Source organism: Citrus sinensis, chromosome 7, assembly GCF_022201045.2.
Source record: "Citrus sinensis cultivar Valencia sweet orange chromosome 7, DVS_A1.0, whole genome shotgun sequence".
Classification (NCBI taxonomy): Eukaryota; Viridiplantae; Streptophyta; class Magnoliopsida; order Sapindales; family Rutaceae; genus Citrus; species Citrus sinensis.
The window spans coordinates 9,196,591-9,214,557 of NC_068562.1; the positions used below are offsets into that span (position 1 = coordinate 9,196,591).

Consider the following 17,967-nt stretch of genomic DNA (forward strand, 5'->3'; position numbering starts at 1 on the left):
ATCCTTTCCTAATTAGCGTTAACAGTTTCAATATTATTAATAGTTTTTAATAATTCATTCCACATTATCTTTTCATTTCATTAGAGCTCTTAATCTTAAACCACCCATGAAGTCAATGAAGTGATGAAGATGGTGCAAATGAGAATATATTGAAACAGAAGTGGACAAACAGGACCAATTAAGCTATCGTCTTCTTTACACAAGATAGGCATTTTTTTACATTCCCGGTTACAAGGCTCTAAATCGCATAGGAAAATACCAAAAAAACAAACAGAAAAACGACAACCCATGCGCCCCATGCCCTTGTGTCTCCCTCTTGTAGTGTTCACTTGTTCTCTTCCAAGAACTTCTGCCTACAAACAAATGGACTTGGCATCAATGACTGGTGGGAGGAGGAGAAGAAGAACCTTTGAAGATGAGAAACTTGAGAGTCTCCAATTGAAAATAAATGAATGTCCCCTCAGTATGTGTAAAGAAACAACCGAAATTTGATCCCACCACACATTGCCACCCTCCCCCATATCTTTTGTCAAACTCCTGCCAAATTCCATAAACATAAAACATTCGGCTCCAAAGTAAACAAGAAACAAGAGAATAAAATCATTTCTTGGAGTGTTGAGAGAAGGGAAAGGCAGTACCTTTTTTATGTGGGCAGCAATGGATTTGCAATCAAAAACATCATAAACATCAAGAGCTTGAGAAGCAGAAGCCATGGCATACAACTGCATCTTCACTGGCATATCTGTATCTTCAATCAAAGCTTTGCCTTCCAGCATCTCCTCTTGAACTCTAAAAAACAAAACCAAAACTTAGTTTGATATATGTAGATATATGAACTAAGTTGGTTCGTATCTTCAGAGAACCCAGAAAAGAGTTAAAACTCTCAATCTCGTGTGCTGAAAAAAGCAAAGACTTCAAACCCCAGAAGCCTCTTTATAGTCCGAATATAAGTGGTGACTTGAGTCATACAAATGAGCCAGTAGCACATACATCATTTTTTTCTGACTTTTTCAATTTAATATTTAGCTGCTTTTACTTTTTTGTGTTTCTTTTTTTTTTTTTCTCTTGAAACCTCTTTGCTTGAGTTATCAGTTATGCCCTTATGGGGGTAATGGGGATAGATAAAGATGGTAAAAGATAAAGACGAATGATGAGGAGGAGCTCCAAATATGTCGGGGCCTGTAGTTCATTGCTTTCTTTAACCGAATCATTGTGAGGATATCATTTTTTATTTCTTAAGATTATCCTTTTATAGGGAAAAGTGACAAAACAGTAACAAAAATATTTTTCTTTTGACGAGATTTGAAACTTGGATTTCCAATCAGTGAGATTTAAACCATCCATTTTGAAGGAAAAAAAAAAGAATTATCCAGCTAAATATGATTTTTTTTGCTCATTGGGCCAAAAACAAAAATGAAGAAAACCTTTTTTGCTTTGGTAGACTCATTGTCTGATATTGTAATTCTTGTCATTTGGGGGATAAATTTAAATAAATTAGATATTTTGCCATTTTGCTTTTTGCTTTTTGTGAAGCATCAGCATCATGCTTTTCGCATTCGTTGAACTTTGCTTTTTAACAAAAAAATCTCTTTTGAGATTTTTTTTTTTCAATCTTAAAGCCAAAATATCAACGAGATTTCATGAAAATGATATGATCATCACTTTTATCGCACTGTTTAAAATACGAAATACTACAAGACAAAAGGCTCTAACCAGATATATGAAATGTTAGAATCCCGGCATTGTGATTAATTTCCTTCACAAACATAACCGACAATATATTTCCTAGAAATAAAACTGCAATTGTAACTACATAAATGTACACAGAACACTAGAACAAGGCAAAATTATTCTGATTTGGTCAGAACACAATGGGGTTTCAATCTTAATCTTGAAGACATAATCCAAGCAACCAAGTAAAAAGTGGCAGTTACTTTAACCTAAGGTCACCAAATTGTTAAAATGAATCCCAGATTTCTTGGTGGAGTGTATAAATTATGTGATTTGAATTTCTAATCACCTCCTGATGAATAAAAAATTAAAGTTTGGTGATTATTGGAAAAGAATGTATAAGTAACTAAGTCTTAACTAAATATACTATTTAAAAGGTAGTTTACGAGGATTGACAAAATCCAAATTAATATTTTAGCCTCTACGATTCGAATTCGAAATCGAGTTACTATCTAAATAAAACTATTTAAAAGCTAATCAGGTAAAATCTTTCACTGCAAATATATATTGTTATAAATACACATAGGCTGCATGATGTCCAAATTCTTATCATAATGACCAAGACTCATTTTGTCCTACATTTAATGCAACATTGATACATGAGATATACTATCGAATTTTTCTTTTAGCCCGGCCAGAATTAAATTCCCTGTTACGTCCGCGTCCCGATGTTTGAGTTCATGTAAGGATGGTAATGGGCACCGCCGGCGCACCATCACAAAATTTATGTAACACCCTAGACGAATCTCATATCAACAAAGCACGGGAGAAATGTTGGGTTTATAAGGGGTGGTTCACACCTTAATTGACAAGACATGTTTTGGGGTGTATGAGCGGGTCGTAAACAAAACCGTACGGGTTTTGTTAAGGCCCAAAGCTGACAATATCTTGTTATGTCTGGGTTTGGTCATAACAGATGGTATTAGAGTGGCTCTGCGTGTCCTTTTGAGCGATGGTGGGGTAAACCTCAGGGAGGACGCTCAGTCCTTAAGGGGAGTGTATGTAACACTCTATACGAATCCCACATTGGCAAAGCACAGAAGAGATGCTGAATTTAAAAGAATCCACATCTTAATTGACAAGACGCGTTTTGGAGTGTATGGGCACAAAAAAATAAAATGGTGTGGCCCAAAGCGGATAATATCTTGTCAAGTATGGATTGGGTCATGATAATTTAAATTACCAAACTTGCACCCATTGCGGGTTTTAATTTTTTAAGAAAACCACCTGTTGTGGTTTTGATAATAACCAAACCCGCAATAGTATTCAATGGATTTTTTGCGGGTTTTTACATTTAAAATCATAAATATTCAATATGTAAATTTATATCAATAAGCTAAAATTTCATATAACACACTCAATTCTAAATTTAATCAATATAAATAAAAAATTAAAATTTCAACATCAATTCAATACAAATTCTCAAATTTAAGTAAGAAATATATAAATCCATAAAAAGAATCACAGATGCCATCAAAAACTCATGGGTGTGCGGTTGCGGCTCACAGGTGAAAGGGAAATGGGTGTGTGTGGCTGCTCCTCGTGGGTGAAAGGGAAATGGGTGTGTGGCTGTTGCTCATGGGTTAAAGGAAAATAGTTTGGATAGCTAGGTTTTGCAGCAGCTGCTCGCAGATGAAAAGAAAATAGTGTGGGCTTATTTTAAGTTAAGTTATGAGTTACAACTTGCACACACCACACTTAACGTGTTTGCACTTTACATTTATTTAATTTATATATTTTTAGATTTAATTATTTTTTAATTAAAATTACATTAAAAATATTTGGGAAAAAAAGTTACAAGTTTGGTGGATATCCATGTAGGTATCTATAAGATATTTAGTTAATATCAAACCCATCCATAATGTCGTGTGGGTTTCAATTTCTAATATCGAACTCGCCAACAATCCGTAAAATTATCGGCAGCGGACGGATTTTGGAAGGAGGGGATTTGGGTGGATTTGTGGGTACCATTGCCATCCCTCACTTCCATGTCAACTTTTAAAGAATACATCTATCTAAAGTTTTCTAAAAAATTAAGTCAATATACAAATATTAAAAATAGGGAGGATCTATTGTTAAATTACAATATGATGGCGTTGCAATCGAAATTCTTAATTCCAGAAGTCTAGGTGCATACAAATGTACAATGATAGCATAACATAGGTGCTTATTGAGAATAATTCGAAATTTAACCCATTAAAAAGGGGAAATCTACTATCATATTACAATATTATTAAGGGAGAAATTTTTCTCAATTTTGGCATCTTAGTTGACTTTGATAGTACAAGTTATTATTATTTCCTAATAGCTATTTACTGGGAAAAATAAACTCTAAACAATGATTTGTTTATATATCCATCTAGTGTGGGAAAATCAAATTCTTAGGAATAAATATATTAAATATTTTTCATTAACGGTGTAAGATACGATAATCTTAACCATATGGAGTGTTAATTACTCATTGGCATGGTGGTTGGTATCATAAAAATTCAAAAGTACTTTTTATTTGATTGTGGGAGTAAAATTTCTTTTAATTTTAGAATAAGCCCTTCTATTTATTTATTTTTAGTGGATTTTGCATTGTAATGTAATATTAAAAAAACAAAAAACAAAATTAATTTCAATCCAAAGTTTTCTACAGACAAGGCATTAATTCAAAGCAAATTACTACCATCTTTTTAGACCATTATAAAAGAGTGAGAGAGGCGTGCCTCGAGTTATAGGGAGCACACTCTTAACTGGTGAAGTTGTGTAGTCCCCATCAACATGGTTAGTCAATCTGAAGAAATTCACCAAACAATATTCATAAATTAAATTTGTCAGTTCCCACGAAAAGGAATGGGAAAAATGGTCCATATACTGAAATTTAAAAAATAAAAATAAATAAATTTAATTAGTACAGGAAGAGAAATTATTAATAGATTTGTCTAGCTGCCTCTTAAATGGACCAACATATGGTCCACTTCTCCTGTCTTTCCACCATCTCTGTTTGTCTTCTTCAACCAGAGCTCCATTTAATTGAACCCCACAAAACCTACTTTGAAATGTTTGTTTGTGTGCATTTCCTTTTTCTTTTTCTCTAGTTCTTGGTGTACATGCCTTTTCTCGTTATTCTAATTTGCAATTGTAAGTTAAGAGTTATAATATTAAATTATTTAGTAAATATTAATTATTATGATTTAAAAATTAATTTAATTTAAAAATTATATTGACTACACGTTATTAGCAGTACCTAACACCTTAATATCAAATAAAATTTATATCGATTTTTTGGGTGATTAGCAAAACATAAAAAGAAAAGATACTTGTGAATTTTGAATTTATGATATTGAGTATTAATTTACATTGTTTCGGAAATTACATGAAAATATTCATTTATTCAATATACCTTACATTTAAAAGGGCTACATCTTGAAGCAAGATAAATATATAGGCAATTATATATCAACTGATCAACTTGAAACTTGCTAAATCTGTCAAGAAATGCTTTCATGAATCCAGAAATATGACAACGATGTCATAAGGAAAATCCAAAAATACATGTATAATTCTGGTGGTTCAAGGTTCTTTGAGAACAAGTTTCAACTGTTCTCCAATTAGTGATGGAAGATAATGATATTTATACCCACTTGCTAATAATAATTAATAAAAATACTATAGGGTTGGTTGTCATTTGGCATAATTATTCACAAGAATTCGACAATGATTTGAAAAAAAAAAATAGAGAACCAAATAACAATTCTAAGGTAGGTAGTGTTTTCAAAACTCCACTAGTACCAAACAAGCAATACAAATATATCATTTTAATATTTCCTAAAATACTTTAAAATATCAAAATTACCTTATCATAAAAAAGAATTTCAAATAGTTTCTTGATGCTTACTGGAGAAATATTTTCATGTGTGTGTGTGTGTGTGTATATATATATATGTCCGTATTATAACTACTTTTATATAGTAACTTTTAAGTAACTTTTTTTAACCAATTATATATATATGTAAAAGGCTAAACAAATTAATTCAAACTTTGCTTACTCTTTTTTTTTTTTTTTTTATAACAAATAAAAATACAAGCACACACCCGTATAAATTATAATAGTGCTTACGTGACAAAAGTTGAACCGAATTTAAATCACGTTCTTAGTTCTTACGCTGCCGACACTTGATCCCAAACCTAAGGTCTGGGTTTAGGCTCGAGTCGAGCGCAAGCCCACAACTACTTTTCGGGAAATATTATTTACACCCGATTCTTTTGATGTTCTCTCACTATGGTACTAAATTTACACTTATAACAAATAGGTCCTCGATCCATAATGAAATGATAACATTTCCCTCAGATATTGAATTTCTGCTGTAATATTTTAGGAGTATGTACTTAACACTGAATACATTTAGACCTATCTAAAAGAAATTAATCAAATCATTAATATATGAAATACTCATAAATATTAAGATTTGAGTTTTAAAATTTAGTTTCACTTATCAACCTAAATTTTGAGTCAAAATTTTACTTAAATTTAGTGAAATAACTTAAAACATATCTAAATTTAGCTCAAAATAAACTACAACATTTCAAGCATGATATAATAGAATTACTTCAAACTAAGATCATTTAACTAGGCATTTGACTGGATGACAGTAGTAAAGAAAATAATAGTTTGGGACCTGTTTGTCATATATGGATAAACGATATTGTTATTTAAGAATCTAAGAAAAATACGGATACTGATGTTATTTCCCCCGATTTCTGTGAACTCCATTTTTGTTGCTCTACAAAAGCTTAACATGCATTGTTTTTATCCCATTGTCCTTGACAACAAAACAACCTCACTGAATGTCTCTCACACTCTGTTTTCCTACAACAGAGGAAACAGAGCAAGCAAAATTCCGTTTGTGCTTCCATCTTTTTCATTCTTCTTCACTTGAAATTGAACTACTATAAGTCGGAAAACAGTATTCACTCACTCCTCGCTACTGAACACACCCTATTGAGCTCTGTTTTCAAGTCCTTGTTGGTCTCTTTCAAGTAAAAAGTTTACAGAAGTTTGACCTTCAGCTCAGGAGTTCACTCAAAAGTGTAGGATTCAGTCAACTGCGTAGCATAATTTGTTCAGCTTTTGGCATTTGCCGCACAAATTTCAACAAAAATGATGCTATCAGCAAAATCTGAGTCTGACATCACAAGCTTGGCACCATCATCACCCTCAAGGTCACCAAAACGTCCTGTGTACTATGTGCAAAGCCCTTCAAGGGATTCTCAGGATGGGGACAAGTCATCCTCATTGCAACCAAGCCCCATGGAGTCGCCTTCACATCCGTCTTTCGGCAGGCACTCCAGAAACTCTTCTGCCAGCAGGTTTTCAGGCATTTTCCGGTCGTCTTCTGGGAGGAAAGGGACGAGAAAAAGGAACGATAAAGGGTGGCCTGAGTGTAATGTGATATTGGAAGAAGGAAAATATGATGAGTTTGAAGATAAGGGCTTTGTAAGAAGGTTTCAGGCCTTTATTGCTCTTTTCAGTTTTGTGCTTTTGTTTACTGTTTTTTGCTTGATTATTTGGGGTGCCAGCAGGCCTTTCAAGGCAGAGATTACTGTCAAGGTATGCTAATTTAGTTCCTTAATTTCTCTTGTTTTTGGTATCTAATTTTGTTTTTTTGTTATATTTAACTCAGGTTAGTTTAACTCATAAAACCTTCTAGGTGATTTTTTCTAGTCATGCTATGCTCACAAAAACAAAAATTAAAAATAAATAACTTTGGTGGGTGAAAAGTTGAAGCATGAGTAATCAAGGAATGATTTTTAGTACAGAAGGAATTTTAATTCTGTTTGGTTTTATGCAGTTAGAATGCGCAAGGCTAATAAACGGATTTTGCAGTGGAATAATCTCAAAATTTTAGAATGAAGCTGCCATTGTGTTTTGTAACTAAAATGAGGCAATTGGATTAGCTAAGAGATGAGATCGTAACAAAAGCTTATGGCTGTAATCAAATTTTAGGTTCACAGCATATGCATTCTGAATTTTTTCTGGCTGCCTAAAGGACATGTGATCTTTGCAGAGCTTATCAATGCACAACTTTTATGTCGGTGAGGGTTCAGACTCCACTGGAGTTCCAACAAAGATGCTAACAATGAATGGCTCATTGAAGATAAGCGTGTACAACCCTGCTACAATATTTGGCATTCATGTCAGCTCCACGCCTATCGATGTCGTCTACTCAGAGATTGTTATTGCAACTGGGCAGGTGAGAACTCTGGTCTCAAACATGTCAACAACAACGAAAAATGTTAGTTTTTTCGGTCGTATTAAACTTCTCAATGCTAACAAGCAAAAGCCCTAATCATCTTGCAACGCTGCAACTTGTGATGACTTGCAGTTGAAGAAATATTATCAGCCAAGGAAAAGTCACCGAACTGTGTCGGTGAACTTGCAAAGTAACAAGGTTCCACTCTATGGGGCAGGATCAGGTTTAACAATTTCTCCAACCGGAGGTGAAGTTCCTTCGACACTGAAGTTTGGAATCCGATCAAGAGGAGAAGTTGTGGGAAAGCTGGTGAAGACAACACACAAGAAGCAAATCACCTGCCCTTTAGTCATAGACATTCTCAGCACTAAGCCCATCAAGTTCAAGAAGAATGCATGCACATATGACTGATCAGACCGAATGTTGGTTGATGAAGTGTTGAGTTGTGTATAAGTTGCTCATGTTTTTCCTGTTATTGTATTTTCTGGATTGCGGCCTGGGTTTCTTCCACTTCATAAGGAAAAATGAGATGTATTCATAGTCCTTTTAAGGTTCACGCAAGCAATATGCAAAGCTATGTTGCACGTACGATATGTTTAGTCTTTTGAAAGGATCATGGAAGTGAAATAATGTTTGCCAAGAATGTAAATCAACAGAGGAGATTGTGTATAATTCTATGCTTGTTGCTTAGCTCCATCTTTCTTGCCGCTGCATTCCAAACCCAATGAGGTTCCGTGTGAGCATTAAATCTTAAAGTAAGCTTTTAAATAAGTCAAAATATTTTATTGTCTCTTCCCATATAAAATTGTGTTTCATATGGTAACTCGGGCTTACTAAGACAAGGAGGCTAGCAAAAATGGAAATATAGTAAACATTAACATTCTATGAAAAAAATAAATTAATTTAATAAAAGTCATGAAAATTTAATCTCAATAAAATTATACCACACTATCTTCTTTAATTGGTAAAATCGGATATTTGACCCAAAAAAATAAAAAATAAAAAAAAATAAAAAGCGAAAGTTTTGGATCATTGGAATTAGTATTTCTTTTGGAAAAAAAATAAATATAAATAAAACAAGAATAAAAAAGAGGACCAAAGGGGTGCACGTCCATAACTTTAGTAGTTTCTTTGACTGTCGACAGCTCCCCTTGTATCTTCATTTCGCATTGTTTTAGTTAAAAATCTTTTCACGCAAAACCCTCACAAGTCCAGATCTCTTATTGAATCTCACTGCATATTCTCAAGTACCCAGAAATCAAAATCACTCGGTTTCCATGTTTCCCGCAAAACCCACTTCAAGATTCATCCTTTTCACCCTCTCTCTCCTTCTACTCATCTCATTCTTCACCACCACCACCATTGCAATTGCCTCTGATCTTGACACTGTCAAGGCAGAGATTACTGTCAAGGTATGCTAATTTAGTTCCTTAATTTCTCTTGTTTTTGGTATCTAATTTTGTTTTTTTGTTATATTTAACTCAGGTTAGTTTAACTCATAAAACCTTCTAGGTGATTTTTTCTAGTCATGCTATGCTCACAAAAACAAAAATTAAAAATAAATAACTTTGGTGGGTGAAAAGTTGAAGCATGAGTAATCAAGGAATGATTTTAATACAGAAGGAATTTTAATTCTGTTTGGTTTTATGTAGTTAAAATGCGCAAGGCTAATAAACGGATTTTGTAGTGGAATAATCTCAAAATTCTATAATGAAGCTGCCACTGTGTTTTGTAGCTAAAATGAGGCAATTGGATTGGCTAAGAGATGAGATTAATTGTAACAAAAGCTCATGTCTGTAATCAAATTTTAGGTTCATATCATATGCATTCTGAATTTTTTCTGGCTGCCTAAAGGACATTTGATCTTTGCAGAGCTTATCAATGCACAACTTCTATGTCGGTGAGGGTTCAGACTCCACTGGAGTTCCAACAAAGATGCTAACAATGAATGGCTCATTGAAGATAAGCGTGTACAACCCTGCTACAATATTTGGCATTCATGTCAGCTCCACGCCTATCGATGTCGTCTACTCAGAGATTGTTATTGCAACTGGGCAGGTGAGAACTCTGGTCTCAAACATGTCAACAACAACGAAAAATGTTAGTTTTTTCGGTCGTATTAAACTTCTCAATGCTAACAAGCAAAAGCCCTAATCATCTTGCAACGCTGCAACTTGTGATGACTTGCAGTTGAAGAAATATTATCAGCCAAGGAAAAGTCACCGAACTGTGTCGGTGAACTTGCAAGGTAACAAGGTTCCACTCTACGGGGCAGGATCAGGTTTGACAATTACTCCAACCGGAGGTGAAGTTCCGTCGACACTGAAGTTTGGAATCCGATCAAGAGGAGAAGCTGTGGGAAAGCTGGTGAAGACAACACACAAGAAGCAAATTACCTGCCCTTTAGTCATCGACATTCTCAGCACTAAGCCCATCAAGTTCAAGAAGAATGCATGCACATATGACTGATCAGACCGAATGTTGGTTGATGAAGTGTTGAGTTTTGTATAAGTTGCTCATGTTTTTCCTGTTATTGTATTTTCTGGATTGCGGCCTGGGTTTCTTCCACTTCATAAGGAAAAATGAGATGTATTCATAGTCCTTTTAAGGTTCACGCAAGCAATATGCAAAGCTATGTTGCACGTACGATATGTTTAGTCTTTTGAAAGGATCATGGAAGTGAAATAATGTTTGCCAAGAATGTAAATCAACAGAGGAGATTGTGTATAATTCTATGCTTGTTGCTTAGAGTCCATCTTTCTTGCTGCTGCATTCCAAACCCAATGAGGTTCCGTGTGTGCATTAAATCTTAAAGTAAGCGTTTAAATAAGTCAACTAAATATTTTATTGTCTCTTCTCATATAAAATTGTGTTTCATATGGTAACTCGGGCTTACTAAGACAAGCAGGCTAGCAAAAATGGAAATATAGTAAACATTAACATTCTATGGCAAAAATAAATTAATTTAATAAAAGTCATGAAAATTTAATCTCAATAAAATTATACCACACTATCTTCTTTAATTGGTAAAATCGGATATTTGACCCAAAAAAATAAAAAATAAAAAAAAATAAAAAGCGAAAGTTTTGGATCATTGGAATTAGTATTTCTTTTGGAAAAAAAATAAATATAAATAAAACAAGAATAAAAAAGAGGACCAAAGGGGTGCACGTCCATAACTTTAGTAGTTTCTTTGACTGTCGACAGCTCCCCTTGTATCTTCATTTCGCATTGTTTTAGTTAAAAATCTTTTCACGCAAAACCCTCACAAGTCCAGATCTCTTATTGAATCTCACTGCATATTCTCAAGTACCCAGAAATCAAAATCACTCGGTTTCCATGTTTCCCGCAAAACCCACTTCAAGATTCATCCTTTTCACCCTCTCTCTCCTTCTACTCATCTCATTCTTCACCACCACCACCATTGCCATTGCCTCTGATCTTGACACTGAAAATGGTAATGATAACGATGACGTGGATAATGAACTTGATGAGTTACTAGCAATTGATCAAGAAGAGCAAGAACATGAACAAGATTCTCAAGTGGATGATGCGGACTCGAAATTCTCTGAGGCACAGGTGCTGTCAAGGGCACAGAGGATAGTTGTTGAGTTGAACACAGAGAATTGGAAAAAGGTTACTGAAGGGAATGAGTTTGTTCTGGTTCTTGGATATGCCCCTTGGTGTCCAAGGAGTGCTGAGCTCATGCCTCAGTTTGCTGAGGCTGCTACTTTGCTTAAGGAATTGAAATGTCCTATTTTGATGGCTAAGCTTGACGCTGATAGATACCCCAAGGCTGCTGCTGCACTTGAGATCAAAGGGTTCCCTACTTTGCTCTTTTTCGTCAATGGCACCGCTCAGGCTTACACCGGTGGATTTTCTGCGTAAGTTCTGCTTATTGATTTTTTTTTGTTCTATTTTGTTGTCCGTTTATAACTTCTTTTTTCCTACAAATGTTGTCTAGGGCCTTAAATAACATAAAGATGTAATTTTTGGGTTGTTTTCTTTGTGAATTTATGCTTAATTGTCTAAATTTGAGCAGCACCTTTACTTGACCAAAGTATACGTGCCCTCCTTTTTTGTATGATTGTAATAGTTTGATTTTAGAAATAAGTGGGTAGTGCTACTAAAACCTTAATATGTGTGTTAACTTGTTAAATGGGTTGTGCGGAATCAGGCAAGATATTGTGGTATGGGCTAGGAAAAAGACTGGTGCTCCTGTTATGAGAACAAACACTGTGAATGAGGCAGAAGAATTTCTCAAGAAGTACCAAACTTTTGTTCTCGGCATGTTTAAGAAATTTGAGGTATGTGGCTTTGGATTATTTTTTGTGTTTGCTCATAGTATTCGTGAAATTCTAGATCCTGATTTGGAATCAGACTACTACTTTTGTACAAGTTCTTTTTGCTAATGCTGTTTTTAATCCAAAGGGTGTCTGTACTTGGTTTCAGAGGAAAATCATGCAGAATAAAATGATTGCATCCAATTAATTTTAATATGTTGCTCAGATGAATACAGTTACGAATCATAGAGATGGAATTTATTTTGATTAATGAAGCTGGGTCATTGCCTAGCTTCTCGACAGGTATCCCCTAATTTAGCTAAATTGATATTTTCTGCTTCTAAGTTTAGGGTGTTGATGATAAAGACGGTACACCCTGTGGATGGTAACACAACAAAGCTAATATTATTTGGTGTATTCTAACATTCTGGTCAAACTTGGCTTGTTTCAAGTGATGCAGACCCAGATTTAAGTAATTCTTACTGGCAAAACTGGTTGGACCAAGAATTGGCTGCTTTGCTTTTATAATTGTATATGAAGTCAAATGTAGCAATTGAACATTTTTGAAAGCACTCTGCGAATTGAAATTTGTCTAGATGTGAAGTCTCTCTCTCTTTTTTTCTCTGTTGCTTAGGTAATATGTTTTGGATTACCAATTGTTTGGTTGATCATGCGGTTCAGATTCCTTCAAGTGGTAGACTAGTAGTGAGCTTGTCATTCTGAATAATATCTTGCCCACTTTTGAAGTGATAATGTAGCCAAACAAAAAAAAATGTGATAGTGATATGAGCATTATCTCACATCCTATAACAATTTCATGGTCAGTTTATATAGTTTAGGAACTTCATGGCTACTTTCTCATCTTTCAGCTTGTCATACAAATTGTTTTGTGTCGCTAATGTTTTAAAATAAATAGTCAAGATCGTTTTAAATAAGATATGTTTCAGCTGCATTTGCTTATGTACTGGTGTTCATTTTACATGACACACAAATATTCTCAGGGATCCGATTATGAAGAATTTGTAAAAACAGCAGCTGCAGATAATGAAATCCAGTTTGTTGAAACAAGCAACTTTGAGGTTGCCAAAGTCCTGTACCCTGATATCAAATCTACCGACCACTTCCTTGGAATTGTTAAAAGTGAGCCAGATAGATACACTGGATATGGTGAGTTGGTGATTTTACAATAATATTTCTGTTGTTGGCATATTGGTTTGCCCTGAAATACTTTTTGATTGGTTACTACTTTCGCATCTTGTTAAAACTTATGCTTTGTTAGCAAATGCTTCAAGGGAGTGGCTGTTTTTATTGCATTTACCAAATGTGGTCAGCTTGTTAACTAAGAAATTTCATCAGTATCATATCTTATATAATATTGTTAATTTGAAACCAAACTTTGAAAAATTTTTAGACAACATAAATTTAAAATTCATTCAACCTTAGTTGTTTTCTTGTTTCCATACAGTATGAGCAAGAATTTCCTGAGTTAATGAAAAATAAATTTGTTTGGTTTTGCAGAAGAGACCTTCATAATGGACAAAATATTGCAGTTTTTGAACTACAACAAGTTTCCATTAGTTACCAAACTGACTGATATAAATTCTGCCAGTGTTCACTCCAGCCCTATCAAACTTCAGGTTGCAATAATTCCAACTTATTATTTTTCGTTTAAGCTTTTATCTTGTTTTATTTCTTTACACAAATATTATTCTTTGGACCTTTTCCCAAATAAGATTATGAGTTAAACAAGGAATTAAACTGCTTAATGGAGAGGGAGCTTCAACATTACAGCACTCATAATTCTGTGGAAAGATAATTCACCATTTTTGCCTTTTGTTAGTCCCGTCTGTAACAACTTAAGTTGATTTCTTGCCTTGCCAAGATTGTGTTGATCATAAGCTATACTTGCATTGATCATTAACTGTACTTGCATGCTAACGAGGTAAAGCTTGTGATCCAGGTTTATGTCTTTGCAAAAGCTGATGATTTAAAGAGTCTTCTTGAGCCACTTGAAGATATAGCAAGAAATTTCAAGGGAAAGGTATTTAGTTTTAGAATTGTTGAAGCTACTAAAGAAAACCATAATCTTTTGCAATTATATTCTGATAATGTTATTATCTTGGTGCAGATCATGTTTACAGCAGTAGATATCGCAGATGAAGACCTGGCGAAGCCATTTTTAACTTTATTTGGGCTTGAAGAATCAAAGAACACTGTGGTTAGATTTCAATATTGACTATTAGCTGTCTTTTGAGTATCCTTTAACTGAAGCTGTAAACTGATAGCTTCTTGTCTGTCTGATAGGTGACTGCCTTTGATAACAAAGCCATTTCAAAGTTTTTGTTGGAGTCAGATCTCACGCCAAGCAACATAGAAGTAAATTTCTCATCTGTTTGGTGTGTACTTTTCTGAAACATCTACATAGGCTAATTACTTTGTCTGAAATGATATTTTTAGGAGTTTTGCTCAAGGCTTCTGCATGGTACTCTGACGCCTTACTTGAAATCACAGCCAATACCAGATAACGTGAGTGCGATATTTCTTACTCGTTGGATGAGCACTTGGGATCCTGTTTGTATTATCTAAATTTATATTTTATTTTTCAATCTCGGATTTCAAAAAATGTTCAACCTGACATCTTTTTCAATTCTTTAATTTTTTTTCATTTAAAATGTCAAATTTATTGATGAGTGTCAAACTTGCAGACAAACGCAAACGTGCAGATTGTTGTGGGAAAGACATTTGACGACTTGGTTTTGAACAGTCACAAGGATGTTCTTCTAGAGGTTTGCATATGTTCTTTCTGTCTGCATATAGCTCTTTTTTATGTTTAAATGGTGATAAGATCTTGTTTAAGCTATTCGATAATCATACTCATTATACTGTATTTAGGTGTGCCTATTGAACAGAAGATGAAATCATTCAAGTGCACCATTTGTCATTGTTCTAATATATGTAAAGTATTGTGTTGTTTGATAAACCTCAAAACATGATCCAATGACTGGTCAGAGTGCTGAAGCATGCATGCCACAATCTCCATAAAAGTGGAATCATAAGTAATAGAGGATATTGCTTCTCCTTTATCTTGTTGAACAATGGATCTCATTTGTCTGCATTAGTACTCTTGCTTTGATGCATGTAATCGGACTTCTGATCTGTTGGAATTTTATGCACTTTGGTGAAATACCTTGTTTCAATCGATGCAAAATAGGTATATACACCATGGTGTGTCAGATGTGAGACAACTAGCAAGCAAATCGAAAAGCTGGCTAAGCACTTCAAGGGTTTGGACAATCTAGTCATTGCAAAGATAGATGCTTCTGCAAATGAGCATCCAAAACTGCAGGTGTGTGTTTCAGAAACTTAGTCCCCAGAATCTTCTTGCAATTTTGTTATACATTTCAGAATATTTACAAAAGAGAAAAGAAAAAGGATATGTTTCTGACAATATTTAGTTTTTAGAAATTGGAGCTCAATTGAGAAACGTTTTAGACCTCATTATAGTTCATAAAGAATGATGATAGCTTATGAATTGTCGTTATATGTCATTGCAGGTTGAAGAGTACCCAACACTTCTATTCTACCCAGCTGGTGATAAAGCAAATCCGGTAATTGTCTAATAATATATGCCTATTCATTTATTTTGTCTAATATGTACTCTTATCTTTCTAATGTAAGACTTTCATTTTCTGGACAGATCAAAGTTTCAGCAAGGTCCAGCTCAAAGAACATAGCAGCATTTATCAAGGAACAATTGAAAGAAAAAGATCAATCCCCAAAAGATGAACAATTGAAAGAAAAGGATCAAGCTCCCAAAGATGAATTATAGATCTTATAGTGATTTGGAATATTGAAACTTTTAACAGAAAAAGGAAAAAGGAAAAAAAAAGAGAAAAAAAGAAAGGCAAACCAAGCAGAAGGAGATGAAGCAGGGAAACAATGTGAATCAGTTTATTAGTATATTATTAGTAAAAATCCTGGAAGATCTGTTTTCAAAATTCAAATGCTTCCGGTACTTTGAATCTGCTTGCATTATTAGGTATCCAATTCTTAGAGATACGAGTTATAACTACTGCCAGCAGTGATGCTGAATAAAAACAAATTCGGATTTTCTTTACTTTAATAGTAGGATTTTGGCTCCCTTGTAACCTCATTTATATGTATACTCTTTGAGCTATATTGCTTAGCATTAAAGAAAACAGAAAGAAAATACTATTTCATTACGTTTCTTGACTGCATCTGTACTTGATGAAGTTGGAATCTCTATTTGATTGTTGTGAAGTTGTATACTTATGGTCAGTGCAACTGGATTCTGGAAACATTCCAGGACTAAAGTTCATATAAAAAATATCGACAAATCATTTTGCTCAATCTTTTCAATCATGTTTGCCATGCCTACCCCACCTGTTTGATAAGAAAGAAGAGTTCATTGATAAAAAAACGTGAGCAATTTCCATTTTCAGTCTCTGAAAGGCCTTGGAAACAATCTTGTCGTGTGATCCCAGTTTTATGAAAGAAAATGCAGTGAAGACAGACCCCAAGTTTTTACATACCTAGTGATTCTCCGCTAACTAAGATCAATGAAGATAATTCGAAAAGCTCTTCCTAATATATCAAATGACCGGCCTTATATATGGGTAGGTAGTCTTAATCATGTTTACTTTCAGAATATTATGTAAAATATATATATGATTTTACGATATTATGCATGAACAGAAGTTTCAGAATATTATGTACAAAAATACATATGATTTTAGGATCTCACTGGTCATTCTTTCTTGTCAACATTGGTGGCTCATGACGGTTATGGCAATAAGCCAAGCCTTGGTATGGCCTACCGCAGTGACGGCGAGGCTAATTAAGGGTTAATGCTCTTTCAGTTTCTAGGACTTGAGCCAAATGCTTGGTTGGTCCTCATATTTTTTAGAATTACTCAGACTATATGTGCTCTTATATATGTCTCCGCTAAAATTTATGCTTTCTTTACTTATACGTTATTGACTACGATAATACTCTTAGTTAAAAAATAAAAAAGGAAAAATATTGATATTGAGTAATTTGTTTTAATAAATACTGTCTTAATTGCAAAAATATAGTTTTTGCATTTGAAAATTACTTTTTCAATTCCAAAAAATATCAAAATTTAAATTTTCTCTAATTTTCAGCTGCAACAACATATCAAATTTATCTAAAGAAGAAATTAATTAACTACCCAAGGCACTGCAAATTCTCAGTATAGAGTTCACGGAAGTGACCTTTGATCTGAGTGAGTCTATGTAACCTTTGAGTCTCTTGGTATCTTTCTTGAGATAATTAAAAGCAGTTTTTCACGCTTGGATTATTAATTACCAGGGGATTGAATTCAAGATAAATCGTTCTTGATTAAAGTCGTTCATCAATATTTGTAATATGATTCCTTTTTCCTTTAAATAGATAACAAATCAACAAATAAATACATGTAAAATTTCCTTGTTCCATCATTATGTAACTTGCCATAGCAAGTAAGATCTGAATACAAGATTGCAGATTGAAATGATGTAAACAACTTATTTCTTAAGTTTTAACAAAAATGGTGTTTATGAATTTCTTAAAAAAAATACTTATTTGATAAGTTTTTTTTTTTCATTGTCACAGTAGTTTTTAAAAATAGGTAAGAAATTACTTTTTATATGCAGTTTATTAAACGAACCACCACACATTTTTAAAGTTCCTAT

The 17,967-nt window shown here is 33.9% G+C and overlaps 3 protein-coding genes across 6 annotated transcripts; 2 read left to right on the plus strand and 1 right to left on the minus strand.

Moving 5' to 3' along the window:
• Positions 1–130: 130 nt before the first annotated feature.
• On the minus strand, positions 131–1,184 carry LOC102615068 (dynein light chain 1, cytoplasmic). The gene is made up of 2 exons (XM_006465554.4): positions 639–1,184; positions 131–537 (listed from the first exon to the last, which is right to left on the minus strand). The coding sequence occupies exons 1-2, from the start codon at positions 774–776 to the stop codon at positions 376–378; spliced, it is 300 nt and encodes a 99-aa protein (XP_006465617.2). The 5' UTR covers positions 777–1,184; the 3' UTR covers positions 131–375.
• Positions 1,185–6,516: 5,332 nt separating this feature from the next.
• LOC102622098 (uncharacterized) lies at positions 6,517–10,718 on the plus strand. Of its 4 annotated transcripts, XR_008056678.1 has the most exons (5): positions 6,520–7,327; positions 7,785–7,970; positions 8,103–9,382; positions 9,843–10,028; positions 10,161–10,718. XR_008056678.1 is itself a non-coding variant. In XM_052445009.1 (4 exons), exons 1-4 carry the CDS (start codon positions 6,878–6,880, stop codon positions 10,437–10,439), a joined length of 915 nt encoding a protein of 304 aa, XP_052300969.1. In that variant the 5' UTR covers positions 6,519–6,877; the 3' UTR covers positions 10,440–10,718. The 4 variants fall into 4 exon arrangements, 3 of the variants coding, with proteins under 3 accessions (XP_052300968.1, XP_052300969.1, XP_024952261.2); XM_052445009.1 differs by lacking the exon at positions 9,843–10,028 and having other exon boundaries at positions 6,519–7,327; positions 8,103–8,308; positions 10,367–10,718; XM_052445008.1 differs by lacking the exons at positions 7,785–7,970; positions 8,103–9,382 and having other exon boundaries at positions 6,517–7,327.
• Positions 10,719–11,117: 399 nt separating this feature from the next.
• Positions 11,118–16,476, plus strand: LOC102614761 (protein disulfide isomerase-like 1-6). Its single transcript, XM_006465553.3, has 12 exons — positions 11,118–11,854; positions 12,148–12,277; positions 13,255–13,420; positions 13,772–13,890; positions 14,214–14,294; positions 14,382–14,471; positions 14,558–14,629; positions 14,711–14,779; positions 14,959–15,039; positions 15,465–15,599; positions 15,808–15,861; positions 15,951–16,476. The coding sequence occupies exons 1-12, from the start codon at positions 11,310–11,312 to the stop codon at positions 16,080–16,082; spliced, it is 1,674 nt and encodes a 557-aa protein (XP_006465616.2). The 5' UTR covers positions 11,118–11,309; the 3' UTR covers positions 16,083–16,476.
• Positions 16,477–17,967: the final 1,491 nt, after the last annotated feature.

What these genes read in the sequence shown, in the direction of transcription:
- LOC102622098 (XM_052445008.1), top strand. Translation starts at nt 6,878, where the DNA reads ATGATGCTATCAGCAAAATCTGAGTCTGACATCACAAGCTTGGCACCA. An exon ending in AGGCAGAGATTACTGTCAAG is followed by an intron (nt 7,328 to 9,842) that starts GTATGCTAATTT and finishes TGATCTTTGCAG; the next exon opens with AGCTTATCAATGCACAACTT. An exon ending in TTGTTATTGCAACTGGGCAG is followed by an intron (nt 10,029 to 10,160) that starts GTGAGAACTCTG and finishes GATGACTTGCAG; the next exon opens with TTGAAGAAATATTATCAGCC.
- LOC102615068 (XM_006465554.4), bottom strand. Translation starts at nt 776, where the DNA reads ATGCTGGAAGGCAAAGCTTTGATTGAAGATACAGATATGCCAGTGAAG. An exon ending in TTGCTGCCCACATAAAAAAG is followed by an intron (nt 538 to 638) that starts GTACTGCCTTTC and finishes GGAATTTGGCAG; the next exon opens with GAGTTTGACAAAAGATATGG.
- LOC102614761 (XM_006465553.3), top strand. Translation starts at nt 11,310, where the DNA reads ATGTTTCCCGCAAAACCCACTTCAAGATTCATCCTTTTCACCCTCTCT. An exon ending in GCATGTTTAAGAAATTTGAG is followed by an intron (nt 12,278 to 13,254) that starts GTATGTGGCTTT and finishes AAATATTCTCAG; the next exon opens with GGATCCGATTATGAAGAATT. An exon ending in AAGAATCAAAGAACACTGTG is followed by an intron (nt 14,472 to 14,557) that starts GTTAGATTTCAA and finishes TCTGTCTGATAG; the next exon opens with GTGACTGCCTTTGATAACAA.